Raw genomic sequence first — 18,746 nt, forward strand, 5'->3', positions numbered from 1 at the left:
GTCTTCTAAAGGGGCCACACCTTTTTATACTATAAATCAGTATCATATAAGACCATACATTCTTATATTGTACCTTGGTGCGTTGCCCTTGTCCTTGAATCACACCAGCTTTTCTAGAGTCATAAGGATATTTACAACTATAAGCCAAGCTGCTCAATCTATCATATCTCAAGATACAAGTTATTTGTCAACAAAGTAAATAGTTAACATTTAATACCAGTAGTATAGATATTACTCTGTCAACAAGCAATAATTCACTATTACAAAGCATTTCTTCAACATAGTTCGAAAGCATGTACATCAACAAATAGGGGTGAAAGCCGGTCGGTCCAGACCGACTGTTTCGGTCCGGACTGGAGATCGGACCGAAGCTTGGACTGGTCGGTCTCAGTCCAAGGATTTCTCAACTTTCGGTCTTCGGTCCAGTTCCGGGGTGGGGTTTCCTCGGACCGGACTATACCGACCGAATTGGGAAAATATATATTTTTTAAATATATTTTATATATATTATTTTATATAATAATTGTATAATTAATTATGTAATTTTTATCTAATTTTTTATCATTGAACATAGAAAATATTTTTTTAATGAGTTAGTTATATAATCCACATTAATAATTCACTTAATTTTAATTTAGTAATTGAAATAATTTTTTTTATTAATTTATTTGAAAAAAAAGGAAGGAAAAACATAAAAAAATAATTGGACCGGACCGGACTGATAATCGGTCCCTATGGATGTTTGGTTTGGTTCGGGAGAAATATTTTGGTCCATCACCTGGACCGGACCGACCAATTTACACCCCTATAAACAAAGCAATTAAAATCATTTAAACATGACGCAATTATATCTAGGATTATGTGCACTCGCAACAAGTAAATTTAATATTGTCACACAGTTTGTGTTATGTACAAATAACAAGGTTTTATAAAATTACTTACCGTGAAATAAAATTGTTTGATTAAATAAATACACAAGCATTTTTGTAAATGCTAGTACAGTACCTTAACTTTCCTTTTTTCAACAACTAGGTCTAAAGCATCCAAGACTTCATCACTTTGAATGAAAAGGATTTCATTTTGGTGGTAATTGAATGGCAAAGGTGATATGAAATCTCAAGAACTCGTGTTACAAAGTTTGGGTTACTCTAAAATGCCAATGTATATGTATATGTATATGCATATATGAGAGAGTAAAAATATGATTGATGAAGTGAATGTAAAAATATGATTGATGAAGTGAATGTATCTTTCACTATTGGAAACTTGATGAACAATAATATTCTTAAGTCTCATTAGAAGAAAAGGAGAGAAACAATGAGACATAGATATAAATATAAATATGATGGAGTTCATGATAATATGCTAAGTATAATGAGAGTTAAATACTACATGAAATCGTTAGTGTAACTCAAACTTTGTAGCACATGAGTTATTGAGATTTCATATCACCTTTGCCATTCCATAACCACCAAAATGAAATCCTCTTCATTCAAAGTGAGGAAGTCTTGAATGCCTTAGACCTCTATTATTTTCGCAGATGGGATGAAACTTGAAAATTAAATAACATATTGTTAGAATATATTTTTTTAATATTATTTTTGTTTTAGGATTTAAAAAAGTTGAATTGTTTATTTTATTTTGTGTGGGAATATGAGAAAATTGTAATGATTAGATGAGATGAGTTGAGAGTATTGTGAAAACAAACGAGGCTCTAGTTGTTGAAAAAAGATTATAGAAGTATGGAGAGCTAAACTTGTTAGATCAATGCACAAATGAAATAAGTTGAGAATGATAAAGATGAGAGCTTCACCAGCATGTCAAAGAGAAGGACTAAATTAATAATTAAATTAAGTATATAAAATGTAGAAGATCCTAGGGGATGCTTGAGGAATGAGATGAGATGGAAATTTTGTAAATAGTATTAAAATGGTTTGTGAATAATAGTGAGATAATTTGAGATAAGTATTTATTGGGTTTTGGAAAAGCAAAGAGAAAAAATTGAATAAAAAATATTATAAAGTTAAAATATTGTTAGAATATTATTCTTTAATATTATTTTTGTTTTAAGATTTGAAAAAATTTAATTATTATTTTTTATTTGAAAAGATGGGAAAGTTGTAATGATTAGTTTGAAAGTGTTTGTGTTTGAATGATATTTGAGAAGGAAATGAGATGAGATGAGATGAAATGAAAAATGTTTCCAAACATCCCCTAAGAGTTTATCAAGAGTACTTTCTTGTCATCTAAGGTCTCGTTTGTTTTCAGAGATGAGATGAGATTTTTTGAGATATGTGTGAATAGCATTGAGATATGTTGGGTATAGATAAGATAAGATGAGATAATATAAAATTGTGTTTGTTTATAGAGATGAGATGAGATTAGTTTGACTTTTTTGTGAAGTATTTATGGTAGTGGGACCCACTTGGGGTTTGGTTTTTTTTCTTTTTTTGCTTTTTCTTGGGCTTTGTTGCGTTGCCTTTTTTTTTCCTTTTTTTTTTTTTTTCATTTTCCGTTTACCACTTGAGTTTTGCTTCTTTTTTTTTTTTTTTTTTTCCAAACATTTTTTTCGTTTTCCGTTTACCACTTGCCCTTTGCTTCTTTCTTTTTTTTTTTTTTTTTTCCCAACATTATGGCGTTTTCTGTTTACCACTTGTTTTTTTTTTTTTTTCACACATTTCGGTGTTACTGCCACTGGGACCCACTATTTGCTGCCGAAAGAAAGAAAAGATAGGCCCACTGACAGCTTTTTCTGTGTATAGTATAGTTGATGAATAGTGATAAAATAATGAGAGATGAAATAAGATGAGATAAGATGAGATAAAAAATGAGTGTTTGTTTTCAGAGAGTGTCTGACCGTACAAAACTTAGAGAAGTTTTCAAAGTTTTGTGTTTCATCTGTCAAAGCAAACGAGGCCTAAAATGCATCTCCTTTTTTCGCCTCTCTCTAGCATACCTCTATTGATACTTAGAAATTTTGAATTTGGGGTGAAAATGAAGAGTGGGAAAGAGCTTTATTTATTGAAAAATTGAGGAACTAAATGTCAAATTGGATTGAATGCCTCCTTTGTGAGGATTTCCTTTCATTATATAGGCACAAGTGTGCTTGATACAAGGCTAGAATCAAGCCAAATGTACAGCAATCAAATTTGTCTACAAAAGGAAACTAGGACTATTTACATAATCTATCTAAATAAGGAACATGGTTTGTCTAAGTAAGGAAGTATATATATATACAGATTAGGAAAGCTAAATAAGGAAGGTCTTGCTGTCACCCTCCCTCAAATTGATGCTGGTCGTTCAAGAAGTATCAATTTGCCCACAAGAAACTGATGACGTTGTCATGTCATGGCCTTTGTAAACACATTAGTGATCTGGAGGCAGAATCCGTTCCAGTAATAACAATATCATCAACATAAACTAGAAGAAGAACAATGCCAGTAGATGTCTCGTAGAGAAATAGAGAAGAGTTATATTGACTTTGTTTGAACGAAAACTAAAGCAAGCTGGATCGGAATTTATCAAACCATGTTCGGGGAGTTTGTTTCAACCCATACAACGAGCGTGTCAACTTATAGACATCCAAGGAAGAAGAGGATGACAAACCAGGTGGAATGGTCATGCATATCTCTTCCTTGAGATCACTATGAATAAAGGCATTTTTGACATCCATTTGATGAAGATGCCAACCTTGGGATGCAGCAACAGAAAGGACAGTCCGCACCATAGTCATCTTGGCAACTGGAGCAAAAGTCTCCTCATAGTCCACTCCATACGCTTGCCTATTGCCAAGTGCAACCAACCGTGCCTTATACCGATCTAGAGTCTAGTCAGAACGCAGCTTGATATAATAAACCCATTTGCAACTAATGGCCATCGCCTGAAGAGCCTGAAGCTTTTCGGCCATCGCCTCACGCCAATAGTCATGTTTAGCCGTCTCGAAATAACCTAATGGAATGGGATTGGAAGACAAAGTAATATGAAGAGAGGTATGCGAGAAACCATACCGATCCGGTGGACGAGAGACTTTGGTCGAACATTGAGGAATTGTGGGGTTGCCCAGATCACTCGTAGAAGATACAAATTGAGCAAGCTCAGATGGCATATCAGGCTCAGGAAGGGGCAGAATGGGTTGTCGTCGTTCATATACAAGTCCAGGTTTGAATCGGTCAGGAGTCAAGTCATCAAAATGCGGCAAAACATGCATCTTAGGCAAAGACTCAACATGAGAAGAAAAGAATGACTGATTTTCAAAGAAGACAACATGATGGGAAATGCAAAATCTGTTAGTGCATGGATCATAGCAAACATAGCCTTTGTGTGAAACAGTATAACCCATAAAAGCACACTTTACAGATTGATTAGATAACTTATGACGTTCATGGGATGGCAAATGAACAAAACAAATACAACCAAAAGTATGCATATCAAGATAACGTGGATGCTGATGATAAAGATGAAAGTAAGGAGTTTCAAAATTCAAGACACTGGATGACAATCTATTAATTAAATAAACTGCTGTAGATAATGCTTTGACCCAAAATTTAGGTGGAATAGATAGTGGAGCAATAAAGTACTAACAACATCCAACAATGTCTTATTTTTACGTTCATCGGCAACATTTTGCTGAGGTGTATAAGGACAAGACTGCTGAGAAACAATGCCTTTTTGTTGGAGAAAATTATGAAACTCACGAGACATATATTCACCACCGGAATCAGACCTTAGAATTTTGATTCTGGAAGAAAATTGAGTCTCAACATACGCGATGAATTGTTGGAAAACAGAAAAGACCTCATATTTAGAATGAAGAAAATAAATCCAAGTATACTTGGTATAATTATCAATAAAAGTAACAAAGTATTTATAATTCGCTTGTGAGATAACAGGAGAAATTTCCCACACATCACTATGAATCAAATCGAAACAACTTTCAGCATGACTACCATGAGAGGGAAAAGAAAGAGACTTACTTTTACCTAATTTGCTTGTGGAGCAATTAAAAGAGAGATGAGAAGAAAATTGATCTTTATTGCCCAACAAACTAGAGTTTATTAAATGAGATAAAGCAACAGAGTTAGGATGACCCGACTGTTTGTGCCATACTTCACCCTTATTGTTTATAGTACTACAAGAAAATGAAAGAGCAACAGGAATGGAAAAATGCAGAAGAAATAAACGTCCAACTTTAGGCCCCTTCGTGAGTATCTTCCCTGACACCTGATCCTGCACAGGACAACCTTCACAAGAAAAATGAACATCATAGTTGTTATCAACCAACTGTTCAACTAATATAAGACTAGTGGAAAAAGCTCAGGGGATACTAAAACATCTCTAATTGTGGAATTAACATCCCCAATAGCATGAATAGGTAATTGACTACTGTTGGCAATTTGAATGTGTGACGAGCCATTATAAGTCCGAACATTGCTAAGTGTATAAGAAGAACTAGTCATGTGATTAGACGCACCCGAATCAACAAGCCACGACAAGGATGGAAGTGAACCGTTACCTTGCAGCCGTAAGGTTGAAAATGCTGAAATAATCATCTGTTGCACTATCTCAGGAGTAAGAGTAGATGAATCACCAACAATAGCAGAGTTAGCGGAAGTAGATGGACTCACAGTGGCCTGATAAGCATTAGCTTGACGATTTTGGGGATGTATAGGACATTCTTTGATAATATGCCCCGACTTCTTACAGTAATTGCAAGATTTCCTTGCACAGTGAGCAACAATATGGCTACATTCCTTGCAGCTGAAACATTGAACTTTTCTCATGTCGCGTCCCTAGCTTTTCCCATGAGCCGCATAAGTCATTGCATTTGGTAACATTTTGTCTTGTTGATAAGTGACCTGTATGGCAAGACCCTGCTCCTCATGAAGTAACTCCCCAAAACAAACATCCAAAGAAGGCAATGGAGCACGGTTCATCAAGCTGGAGTGAGTGACCTCAAATTCAGGTGTAACTTCATTAAAAACTGATCTCGTTTGCTTTGTTCATGAACTTCCTGCAAAATAGAGAGAGATTCTTCTGGTACCTTGGCATAAATCATGTCAGTAAATTCTCCTAAGAGATTATTAAACCCAGAAAAATAATATTGAATGGAGAGATCGCCCTGTGTAACTGGTGATCTCATACTCCAACTGAGAACGCCGGGCAGAATTGTCATAATTATACACTTTCCTTAAGTATTCCCACATAGTTTTAGTAGTCTTATATGGCCTCAGATTAAGAATAATAAGAGGGTCAACAGAGCCTAAAATCCATGTCATCACCTTAACATCTTTGATTTTCCACTGAGCCAATTTAGAAAGCTCAGTAGGAGTGGGATCACTACCATTTATATGACTCCATAATTCTTTCCCCAAGACAAATAAGCAAAATTGAAATTCCCAGGCAGAATAATTCTTACTCATGAATTTTACAACAAGAGTTTGAAGGCATGATGCTCATAAAAAAAACAGCCAAGAAGAATACCTCACGTATCTACGGAGCACCAGAAATTGACAGTGCCGAGAACCAAAAAAAAAAAAAAAAATAACGTCAGGAGCCAAAGCAACTCACAAAAACTGTCGAGAAGCCCAAATCCTTCATAGAGGTTGTCGAAAGCCACAAATCCACCACAGAAATTTCCGTAAACCGCAAATCCTTCTCACAACCTGCCGAAAGGCAAGAAATAACAAAGCCCCAGCAAAATAAGGCCACAATTCACACAGATAGTGCCGACAATGGTAGCACTAGTGTCCACCAACGAAAAAACAATTCCCATGAGGAAGAACCATAAATATTTCTAAGGTTTGGCTCTGAAACCATGTCAAGTTGGATTGAATGCCTCCTTTGTGAGGATTTCCTTTAATTATATAGGCACTAGTGTGCGTCATACAAGGCTAGAATCAAGCCAAATTTACAGCAATAAAATCTGTCTACAAAAGGAAACTAGGACTATTTAATAATCTGTCTAAATAAGGAACATGATCTATCTAAGTAAGGAAGTATATATATATATATATATATATTATATACAGATTAGGAAAGATAAATAAGGAAGGTCTTGCTATCAGTTAGGAAAGCTAAATAAGGAAGGTCTTGCTGTCACTAAAAACATTTACTATCTCACTCCTTGTTAGAAGTTGTCAAGCTTAATTCTCCACTGTTACTAAAATCTCATAATCTTCAAATACACTTCCAAGGAAAATGGGGACTATTTTGAAAAGTCAACAGCTTATAATAAGTTCAAACAGAACAACACTTGGACTTCCACAACATCCTATCCCCATCATTACCATCAAGCCTCAAAGAGTATAGAAAGCTGAAGAAAGCTGAAACTTCATCAATTTTCCAATCCTGAACAGCTCTAGTGAAGCAAACAAGTAGATCAGATACAAAAGCATACCGATAAGAAACCAACCGAAAATAGCTAGAAACGCCCTTTGAGGTCTTGATCACCACACCAAATGTCAAACAAAAAAGGGATCCTACATCCTCTTCAACAACATAATTAACACGGCTAACAAAACTCTCCTAGCCCTTTCTAATGAAGTTCCAAAGACCCACATAAGCCTCCCGTACTTCATTAGAGCTTTATCCCCCAAGCACTTCCATATTTCAGATCAATAAACTCCCTCCAAAGCGACTCCCTTTCCTATTGATATCTCCATAACCACTTCCCTAATAAAGCTTTATTAAAGACCCTCTAATTACTAACCCCCAAGCTTCCACTTGAAATAAGAGAACAAACTTTATTCCAACTTACAAGATAGAATTTAGTTTTCTCTCCCATTCCACCCCACAGGAAAGCACGAAACAACTTTTGGATCCGGTTGGCCACCCATGCAGGCAATGGAAACAACGAAGGAAAGTAAGTGGGGAGATTGGAAGGAGTTCTCTTACATAAGTAGTTCTACTCCCTTTAGATAAATATAACAACTTCCAAACAGCCAACCTTTTTTCAATTTTCTCAACAACCCCATGCCTTATAGCATTAGCCTTAAAAGGTGCCCCCAACATAAGGCCTAAATATTTCAAAGGTAATAAAGCAATTTACAACCCAAGAAACGTGTCGAAGTATTGATGTTACGCACCACCCTGACCGGAACCATCTCAGACTTTTCAAGATTCACCTTAAGGCCTGAGACGGCTTTAAAACATAATAACACATCCCTTAAGGCTTGAATTTGACCATTTTCCGCATCACAGAAACTAAGAGTGTCATTTGCAACAAGAAGATGAGAAAGTGTAATGAACCCATTATTAGCATTACCAACCGAGAAGCCTGAAAGGAAACCCCCCTCCAACCGCGGCCTCCACCATTCGAACCGATGTCTCCATAATAATGACAAAAAGGAAAGTGGACAATGGATCCTCCTGTCTCAAACCATGAGAGTTATGGAAAAAACCAATAGGGTAATCATTAACCAACACCAGAAAATGGGCAGTAGAAATGCAATGGCTAATATGATTAGCAAGTACCTTCAAAATTATCTTGTAAACCCCGCTCACAAGACTAATTAGGACTGAGAGCAATAAAAGTAGCATTGAGTATTTTCAGACTTTTTAAAGGAAAAGAACTCTTGAAAAGCTTGCATCACATCTTCATTCACAATCTCTTAGCAAACTTGTTAAAAGGCCATTGAAAATCCATCCAGACTAGGAGCTTTATCTTTAACTAGCCTACTAACCACCTGAAAACCTCATTTTCATCAAATGATCTCTCCAACCAACTCACACTAAGAGAATCAAAAGCCAAACCGTCAATTTTAGGCCTCCAAGAAGCTGGTTTGATGAGAAGACCTTCATAACAATGCAAAACAAGATCCTGAAACTCAGTGGAGATGAAATTACACAATTATTGGAACAAAGCATCTCAATAGCATTGTTTCTCTGGTGTGAGTTGTCCATTCTATGAAAACATTTTGTACATTATTCTCTCATTTCAACCAAAGAGCCCATGATTTTTGTTGCCATGAAATCTCATCCATCAACAACACCTTCTCAAGCTCAGCCTCCACTGATTTTTTTCTCAAAAACACCTCATTAGAAAGAATCCCATTCTCCTCCCCAACCTTCAAGTCATGTAAGTCTCCATAAGAGAGTTTTTCTAATTGTTAATATTCCCAAAAACTTCTGCTTTCCACTTCTTTAAGTTGAGCTTCAATCCTTTGAGCTTACTTGCAAAAATGAAACTAAGAGTACTCGTGAACTGATAAGAAGACCACTAGATCCTAACCTTATTAACAAAATCATCAACTCCTAACTGCATGTTTTCAAACTTAAAATACCTCCGACCCCCATTAATTCATCCACTATCCAGCAAAATAGGGAAGTGATCCGAATATACTTGAGGCAATCTCTTTTAACACAGCTCTGGATAATGTACCTCCCAAGAAGGGGAAAAATCGATCCAATCTCAACCAACCCTGACTGTTGGACCAAGTGGATACACCATCCACAAGAGGAAGATCCAAGAGATCCAAATAAAAAATAAACTCAGAAAACTCTTCCATTGCCAAAGAAATACTAGATTCACCTAATCGCTTACCCGAGAATCGAGTAATGTTGAAATCCCTGCACATACACCAGAGAATACAAACCCGCCAATTACTCCCACAAAAAGCTCTTTTCCGTATCTAAATTTGGACCATAAGCACCCAGGCCCACTCCCATCCATCCTCCACAGTTTTAAAAGAACAAGCTATAGAGAAATTCCCTATACATTCCTCCATTGATTCCACCACTGTTATATCCCACATAAAAATAACACCTCCTGAAGATCCCATAGACGACAAATAAGCCTAACTTTGTTTCTTGAAGACAAACAATATCAACCTAGGACTTGAAACGAAGATGCTTATTCAGTAACTAATTTAACTATAATTAACTAACTTGACCATTGGATTAATGTCATGGTGTATGTATAATTCCTTATACACCCTTAGAATTGATAAAAGAACAATTTATTGAGGCCATTGGATTAATGTCAGTCATATCTTGCCATTAAATATTAAATCTTTTAAATATATTATGAAAATATTTTTTTTAGAGTTATTTCAAAATTCTAGGGTTGTAGAAAATCAAAGCACCTTAAAGGTGATGTTAATGTGTAAATTTGAACAACAGACCGGAAGGGAGGAAAGAATTATTCCCGGCCAATGATTGTGATTCGGGCTTCGATCTAGTGTGCTTCGCGTTCATCCATGAAAGTAAACAATAAAGAAACAAATAAAAATAGATAAAGAGAGATAGAGATTTACATGGTTTGGCATAATACCTACATTCATAGGTTGTTTGGGGGCAAAATCCACTATAATGGACGATTTTATAATCTCTCATGGCCTGACATATCTCTCATTACAATGGAGGAATTTAGGGAAGATCCTTTGGAGTCCATATGCGGGTGGAGTTTGCATGTAGGGAACTTGTCTGGAAAGACTGTCAGATTTGTGGGGATCTTCGTCTTATATAGAGGTCTATTTCCTTAGAGTGATTGAGTCCAACTTGCCTTGTGAAGCCTTTTCCTTTTAGGAGTCTGAGTCTCTTTCTTTTTAGGAGTTTGAGGGTCTTTCCTTTAGGGAGTCTGAGTTTATTTCCTTATTTCTCCTTAGCCTTATCTCTTAGCTTGACTTTCGGCTTTATCTCAAGGCTAACTTTTAGGCTGTTGTTTTGACCCCTACAGATGTCTGCGATTCTTAAGGTAGATTTGTTCAATAAGAAGGCATTGAGAACCTCCAAGTTAATAATCTACAGAATAAATTTTGAAAATTGGTCTTTGATTTTCTGTTTGTTTTGTGCTAAGCGGTGAAAAGCTCAGCTTGGAGAGATAGGTGAGAGATGTACTCGTTTGCATTAGGTGCGAGCATGAAACTCTGCTTTGGTGGGAGATGTACTAGATCGCATTAGGTGTGAGCGTGGAGCTTTGCTTGGGCGAGAGATGGACTTGACCGCAATAGTAGCAGCACAGAGCTTTGCTTTGGTGGGAGATGTACTTGACTGCGTCAAGGGCGAGAGTAGAGCTCCGTTTTGAGTTTGTTTATTTGTGTGGATGTTTGCCTGAAAAATTGTTTATTGTCGATGAAGAGTGCATATTTCAATGATTAGTTTTTTGTTAATGTTGGTAGTATTAGATTCTTTGCCCCTTGGTTTAAATTGTTATTTGATGTTCCCATTTTGGGGTTAATGCTAGAGTTTGTTTGCAGTAACCTGTGCTTAAATGATTGCTTGTCTGTGGAAGGAAAGAGTAAGATTCCACTATATCGAAAATAAGGTTACAGGCCCCTCTTTATATAGATGATAATGCTCATCTATTTTAGGGATATTTACAGCTAATCTAGAAAGGAAATCAGAACTACCTAAAACTGAAAGCTATAAAACAGGAAACTTATATCTACAGATTTGGTAACAGACTACCAAATCTCCTAAAATCATGGGATAAGAAAAACTGATCTATTAGCTGTAGATCTCCTAGATATTAGCCCCTAATATTGCTAACAGATCCTTAAACATAAATCTCTCTATAATTCTACAGGTCATGAAGCCCGTTGACTCCTTGAGTCCACATTAGGCGGTTGCTGAGCTCGTCGACTCGTTCTCCAAGGAAACTCGCGTGAGGCGGGTGTGGAACTCGGTAGCTCATTCCCAAAGGTAGCCTGCTGGCGATAGTTGTGGCACGAGCATAAACACTCGGCGTTTGCTGAAAAAGATGTTGTACTTGTATTGCTGTCCACGTGAGAGAGGTCGGGTAGTCCAGAGAGTCGCTCGCTTGTTAAGCGCCTAGTAGGTCGAGCGGTCCTTGACCTTTCCCGCTTGTTGGCTTGTCATGAGGGAGATTGGGCAGTCTGATAACTTGTCTTGCCTGTTGAACCTTGGTGAGAGATGAGTGAGGTCGAGTAGTCCCTGACCTTTCCCGCCTGTTTTGATGGCAATGGTCGTAGTTTGTGACTTGTGTGCCCTTTTCCCCAAGTCCTTGGACTCGTCTTTGGTGTTTGGTGGGTTGCAGGGTCTGTTCACCTGCGTGCCCATTTTGTCATCGTGAGTCTTGGGACTTGATTTTGGTATTTGGGGGGTCGAGGGCCTTTTGACTTGCGTGCACATTTGATCACTGCGAGTTTTGGGACTCGACTTTTTGGGGGGCTGCGGGATCTTTTGACCTGCACGCCCATTTGGTCAATGCGAGTCTTGAGGCTCGACTTTGGTGTTTGGGGGGTCGCAAGGTTGTTTGACCTGCACGCCCATTTTGTCACCGTGAGTCTTGGGACTCGACTTTGGTATTTGGGGGGTCATGGGGTTTTTTGACATATGCGCTTGTTTGGTCACCTCGAGTCTTGGGATTGTATTTGGTGTTTGGGAGATTGCAGGGTCTTTTAACCTGCGCACCCCTTTGGTCACCGCGAGTCTTAGCACTCGACTTTGATATTTGGGGGGTCGTAGGGTCTTTTGACCTGAGCACCCATTTGGTCATCGCGAGTCTTTGGACTCGACTTTGGTGGTTTAAGGGGGGTTGTGGGGTCTTTTAAACTCCACGCCCATTCCACCACGAGTCTTTGGACTCGACTTTGGTTGTTTAAGGTCGTGGGGTCTTTTGACCTCCGTTCCACCACAAGTCTTTGGGCTCTCCTTTGGTGTTTGAGGGATGCTCGTCTGCACTGTTGTGGTGGGAGGCTAAGTTCAACTATCTTGAGTGGTTATCACCAAAAACCAAATAGGTTAGTTTAATACAAATTATAAATTTGAGATTTGTGAACCTAAGCCATTTCGCTAAAGCGTGATAAAGGTTTGGGGTGCCTGCAATACTAAGCAATCTATTATAATGAAGACAGATTAAGATGCCCAAGAGGGGCTTTGTATGCGGTATTCCGTTTCATGCGAGTGATTTCTTGTGAAGTATATTGTTGGGTCGTGTAGCCACCGGGATTCTCGTGGAATGTTGAGGAGTTTTACGGGCAACCTCCAACAATCAAATTTGTTAGTAGAAAAATGAACTTCAAATAACAAGATTGAGAGAGACAAAATAGATCAATTTTTGCCCTTGCTTTCCATTTTTCCCAACTGGAGTTGTTTGTTGATGAATGGTTTTTGGTGTGGGCGCGTAAAACACTTTGGGAGAGAAACTCGGAGTGGGTGAGCACATGGGGGCGGCGATCTCCTTTGTCTCGAGCAAAGTTTTTGTGAGTGGACAATTATCGACCGCTGTCATTGGTCGAGCAAAGGTGAGTTGTTGCCAACCATGAGGGTGGTGAGATGCTGCTGGGCTGTTGAGCCGCTCAAAGTTGGCGAGCTTGCATCCTGTCGCTAGGGGCGAGCAATTGTGGATGCCTGATGTTTTCTGGAGAAGATCTTGTGAGCCGGAGAATCATCCTCCTACCATTATCGGAAATAATGAAAAGTCGTATCACACAGACGGCGCCAATTGTTAATGCGTAAATTTGCAAAATAGATCGGAAGGGAGGAAAGAATCATTCCTGCCCCACGATCGTGATTCAAGCTTGGATATGTTGTGCTTCGTGTTCATCCATGAGAGTTAACAATAAAGAAGCAAATAAAAATAGATAAAGAGAGACAGGGATTTATGTGGTTCAACATAATACCTACGTTCATGGGTTGTTTGGGGGCAAAATCTACTATAATGGTCTCACGTGTCTCTCACTACAATAGAGGAATTTAGGGAAGATCCTTTGGAGTTGATATGTGTGGTTGAGTGTGTGGTGGAGTTTGCATGTAGGGAGCTTGTCTGGAGAGACTGTTAGATTTGTGAGGATCTCCGCTTTATATAGATGTCTATTTCCTTGGAGTTATTATGTTCAACTTGCCTTGTGAAGTCTTTTCTATGAGTCTGAGTCTTTTTCCTTTTAGAAATCTGAGGGTCTTTCCTTTTAGGAGTCTTGAGTGTCTTTTCTTATCTCTTCTTAGCCTTATCTCTTAGCTGGATTCTTGGTTTTATGTCGAGGCTAAATTATAGGCCTACTGATTTGACCCCTACAGGTGAAATCAGAAAGATCAAATTCCAAAATTTTCTTAGCCTTCCAAAATTTCCATTGTTTTCTTGCATTTTCTGAAACATGCACTAGAAACTTGCTAGACCTCTAGGTTCAGCAAAAGGTAAGTTTTCTGAGTTATTTATTCATTTATTTTTGTTTGGTTTCCTTCCATCTTGCAAAATAACAAAACATTTTGGTCGTCTTACACTTGAATGAATGCTTATATATAATATGACTTGCTTTTGTTGCAATTAAAGTATGCTTGTTTTTCCTCTTCTCCTCTCTCCATTCCCTTGCACTTATGGGACTTGTTCATCTGGTTATGTTGGCATATTTATACCTCAAATTCTTATTTCTTTGTTTTTGACTTGGGTGTTCTTTTTTAAATATATGTCACAGGGTCTGAAAGAAGGATGGTATGATGGGGCAAGCATTGCCTTTGCTGTTTTTCTTGTGATAATAGTCACAGGTATGGAATTTGATCTTGCCATTGTTTCCACACTTAAAGCTGTGCATTGAGCCATTTTGATAGAAGGAAAGTAAAAAAATTATGTATTTTGTGGGCTTCTGAGGCTAATAATGATGCATTCTTTATCGTCTTTCTCTTCATGTCTAAAACACAAACTCAAGCTAAGCCTTAATTCGATTTGAATTGGACCACCGATTTAAGTTGTTATTATGTTCTTGTTATGAAGAATGTATGTGTAGATGTTATTATAGATTCTTTACTGGATCTTATGAGTGTTGCTTAGAGTAACATATTTGTACTAGAGTTGCAAGCTTTGGCTTTTCCTTCACTTCAATATCTTTTGTTTCAAGACTACTGATACTCTTTAATTATTTCTATTTTGTTTTTTTGGTTAACCAGCTGTCAGTGATTATCGACAATCTCTTCAGTTTCAGAATTTAAATCAGGAAAAGCAAAATATACAATTGGAGGTGTGTACAGTTGTGGAATGGAAATGTTATTCTTCATGTTGGGGTGCTTAATTCATTGTATGCATTTGAAACTATCTACAGGTCAAGAGAGGTGGTAGAACAGTAAAGATTTCGATATTTGATATTGTTGTTGGTGATGTTGTACCTATGAAAATAGGCGATCAGGTGAGGACCTTAATGGTTAAGTTTCTTCTGCTGGAAAATTAAATTTTATCCTCTCAAATATTTACTCCTTTGGGGGGGCTTTGATAGGTTCCTGCTGATGGCATCTTAATTGCTGGTCATTCTCTGTCCATGGATGAATCAAGCATGACTGGAGAAAGCAAGATTGTGAGTTACTTCTATCTTCTAGTATTTTCACATTTAATATCTATTTTGTATTATTCTTAAGTATGGCATCTCTTGCAGGTTACCAAAGATCAAAAGGCCCCTTTTTTGATGTCTGGCTGCAAAGTAGCAGATGGTGTTGGTACCATGCTGGTAAAATTATTGTCATTTTCTTTTGTGTAGTGCCATAAATGTTTTGATTTCATGTTTAGAATGGAGCATTAGGCATTTTCCTGTATTAAAACTGACTAACGTCATTTAATTGATTTTAATATGAACTGCACAGTGCTTTGGATGCTAGTGTCCACAAGTTTAGTGAAAACTTCATTCCATTTTTAGCTGTATTGAATTACAACTGTAGTACATAAATTTTACTTGCAAGGAGTGTACGTCCAGAATCCTTTCGTCAAGATTTTGATCATAGTTTCTATCATAGTTCTATGATCCATTTAATATTTCTTTCTGTGAAGCTTCACCTGTTTTAGCTATCTGTAGGTGACTGGTGTTGGCATCAATACAGAATGGGGATTGTTGATGGCGAGCATCTCAGAGGATACTGGTGAAGAGACCCCCTTACAGGTTTTTCTTTATCCCCTTAAACTTTGTTGCTTCTCTGTAGCTTCTGGTGTTTCATGTTTTAAAGCTCAACAATTTTTGGGTGACGGTTAAGGTACGCTTGAATGGAGTCGCAACTTTTATTGGCATAGTTGGGCTTTCAGTCGCTGTTTTTGTGCTTGCTGTCCTCTTGGCTAGGTAAACCTCTATCATTAAATAATTAATGTTCTGTTAAAAGAATTGATGGTCCCATTACCATAATCTAATTTATATTTTTAGATACTTCACTGGATATACAAAAAATCCAAATGGAAGTGTCCAATTTGTCCGTGGCAAGACTAGCATTAGTGATGCAGTAGACGAAGTTATTAAAATATTTACCATTGCAGTAAGTGCAGTTTCTAAATTCTTTTAATGTAGTTTTTTAACAATTATATTTGCTTTTATATTATGTCTTGACTAATTGTAAACCCATTATATTAGGTTACCATTGTCGTTGTTGCAGTGCCTGAAGGGCTTCCTTTGGCTGTCACATTGACGTATGTATGAGCAAGTACTTTGTTTCAGACTGCAAATATCATAGAACTAAGGCTAATCTGTTCATATTCTTAATCTCTATGGTTCTTTTCGATTTTGTTTCTGTATGTCAATTCTGTGGCAGCCTAGCATACTCAATGCGGAAAATGATGAAAGATAAAGCTTTGGCAAGTTTCAGTATCTATTATTTTCCTCATATATTGCTTTAACACAATTGATTTTGTTTCAGTTTACTTTTTTTGAATCCCTTTTCTAATAATGGAGACTTGCAGGTTCGTAGGCTTTCAGCGTGTGAAACTATGGGCTCTGCAACTACAATTTGCAGTGATAAGACGGGAACGTTAACCCTGAATCAGGTGTGTTCTCATTAGTAAGCATTGAAATACTCCATGTGTTCTGACGTTATTTGACATTTGGTGCCTTCAGATACTTCTCAAATAAATGCTGTATGTAATTTCGAATAACCACATTTAGAGCATGGGATTGCATTGGGAGTTTTAGAAAGGTTGTTTGGGTATTACATATTAAAGTACTTTTTAATCTCAAATAAGTTAAAAGTACTTTTTGACACTTTTCCTCCAACCCGTTTTTCCGGATAATCCGGAATGTAGTTCAAATTTTAAAAAGATTGTCAATAGGCGAAAATACTTAAAACAATTTTTATATAATTACAACTTTCAAACTTTTAAAGATATGGTCATTATCTTTAAAAGATCTATGATCGTCTTTTCTACCTCAGAAAATACTTTTTTATTTATTTATTTCCAAACAAATAGAATATGTTTGAAATTACTTTAAACATATAGTTACCAAACAGTATATAACTTTTTAATATTAGAACTTATTACTTAAGCTATAAGTTATAAGCTCTAAAGTTATAAACTATACTTCTCACCACAATCTCAAACATGCACTTAATATTAGACCTGTTATAGATTTTTATCATGATGGGTATGCCGTGTACAATCTAAGAGCATTGACCATGGTTTAGCTATTTTGCATTTATATGCAAATAAATGCAAAATGGCTAACAATAGTTTAAAAAGGGTCTCCGTTGGATAATGTAAAATAACTGCAAACCTATTTGTGCTGAAGTAATTCACTATATGTGAATAAGCACTGTTCATCTAATATATTTTTCTTTTAAAAAAAAAAAAAACTAAATTCTTTCTTTCCTTTCATTGTTTATATTTATCAACATCACACTATTTCGCTCTCACCCCTTTTATCTTTCTCACAATTACACTGTTTTCTTTTCAAAAAGGTAGAAACATAACACTTCTATAAAACATGATAAAAGCTACAATATTATGAGAACATATTGTATTTTGATAGAGATAAAAATAATCGTAACTCTACTAAACATTGCAATCACATCAGTATATTTGTTGAAATTGCAAATCTTGGAAGATATTATGGGGATATTGCAAATTTATTTGTACTTAGAGGAGGTAATCATATTTTTTAGAAGGAATAAGACCTATCAAAAATTTGTTTTAGAAGGAATAAAGAAAGAATAACTAAATTATCTGCAGAAAGAGTAGATAAGGTGATGTAGAGTACATTTCAAAAGTCATTAGCTAAAATAGATAAAGTAGTTTTGGTTCTGTATTTCAAATAGGAATTTACACGTCATTGGGAATGCTCTAATGTACAAGTGACCTATCAAGGCTTGGTGGGACCGGACTATTCTGATAAATCTACTCATTTATGAAAATCTTGTTCCAAATGTGCCAGGTGTACTGATGGATAACGAACTCCATCTTTAGTAAAAACTCTGTGCAGTCACTTTTGTGTACTCTTTGTGCATTCCACTAATGTGATGGGCTGCGTTAATTTTTTTAATATAAAATAACTGCTTTGACCAATCACATCAATGGAGTGCGTAAGGAGTATAGAAAAGGGACTGTATGTAGCAAAACTCCTATATTTAGTTATGTTCAATTAGTCAATACCACCATGTTGATGGGCAAACCACCATAAGAGATTTGTTTTTGATAGTCTATGCTTTTCAAATAGTTATCTCTTGTATAAGAGTTCAGAAATATGCCTAAGATGGTTAGAATAGTGTTTTTGAGGCTCTCACTATTTTGCATAAAAATGTGTTATGCTCTGTATTAGCACTAGTCTGCTAGGTAGATTGTAGTTTGGATTGTTATATCAATGGAAAAGGGTCATTTTCAATGAATATGTTTTTTGTTTTTTCATAAATTTTCTGTAAATGATGTAATTTTGTTGAAGAATCATCTGAAATACTTATATCCTTTAAAAGGAAAGCAACCTCAGAAATTTGGGATCAAATTCTGCTGGGGTGAGTATTGAATAAGTTTCTACTAGCACGATATCTTCATTGGGGGCTTTTATATTTCTTTTTTAAACTTATTACGGGCAACTATTTGGACTTTTTTCTCCTCA

At 36.6% G+C, this 18,746-nt stretch overlaps 2 protein-coding genes across 7 annotated transcripts in view; one reads left to right on the plus strand and one right to left on the minus strand.

The window, feature by feature from the left end:
* LOC121247879 (calcium-transporting ATPase 9, plasma membrane-type-like) overlaps positions 1-18,746 on the plus strand; it is a 72,485-nt gene that overhangs the window by 8,438 nt on the left and 45,301 nt on the right. For all 6 annotated transcript variants that reach the window (XM_041146342.1, XM_041146345.1, XM_041146344.1 and 3 more), the window contains 11 exons: positions 14,373-14,442; positions 14,842-14,912; positions 14,994-15,077; positions 15,165-15,242; positions 15,321-15,392; positions 15,735-15,818; positions 15,910-15,992; positions 16,074-16,182; positions 16,278-16,333; positions 16,456-16,498; positions 16,604-16,687. In XM_041146342.1, coding sequence (XP_041002276.1) covers positions 14,373-14,442; positions 14,842-14,912; positions 14,994-15,077; positions 15,165-15,242; positions 15,321-15,392; positions 15,735-15,818; positions 15,910-15,992; positions 16,074-16,182; positions 16,278-16,333; positions 16,456-16,498; positions 16,604-16,687 — 834 coding nt within the window. The remainder of the gene's footprint in view (positions 1-14,372; positions 14,443-14,841; positions 14,913-14,993; positions 15,078-15,164; positions 15,243-15,320; positions 15,393-15,734; positions 15,819-15,909; positions 15,993-16,073; positions 16,183-16,277; positions 16,334-16,455; positions 16,499-16,603; positions 16,688-18,746) is intronic.
* LOC121247880 lies at positions 5,181-5,783 on the minus strand. The gene is made up of 2 exons (XM_041146348.1): positions 5,513-5,783; positions 5,181-5,226 (listed from the first exon to the last, which is right to left on the minus strand). Exons 1-2 carry the CDS (start codon positions 5,778-5,780, stop codon positions 5,189-5,191), a joined length of 306 nt encoding a protein of 101 aa, XP_041002282.1. The 5' UTR covers positions 5,781-5,783; the 3' UTR covers positions 5,181-5,188.

This window comes from Juglans microcarpa x Juglans regia, chromosome 1S (genome assembly GCF_004785595.1).
Source record: "Juglans microcarpa x Juglans regia isolate MS1-56 chromosome 1S, Jm3101_v1.0, whole genome shotgun sequence".
NCBI classification, from domain to species: Eukaryota; Viridiplantae; Streptophyta; class Magnoliopsida; order Fagales; family Juglandaceae; genus Juglans; species Juglans microcarpa x Juglans regia.

Bases quoted from the DNA above. Each gene is read 5' to 3' on its own strand.
- LOC121247880 (XM_041146348.1), bottom strand. From the start codon at position 5,780: ATGAGAAAAGTTCAATGTTTCAGCTGCAAGGAATGTAGCCATATTGTT. The intron at 5,227-5,512 runs GTAACGGTTCAC...TGTCCTGTGCAG, and splicing joins TTCAACCTTACGGCTGCAAG to GATCAGGTGTCAGGGAAGAT.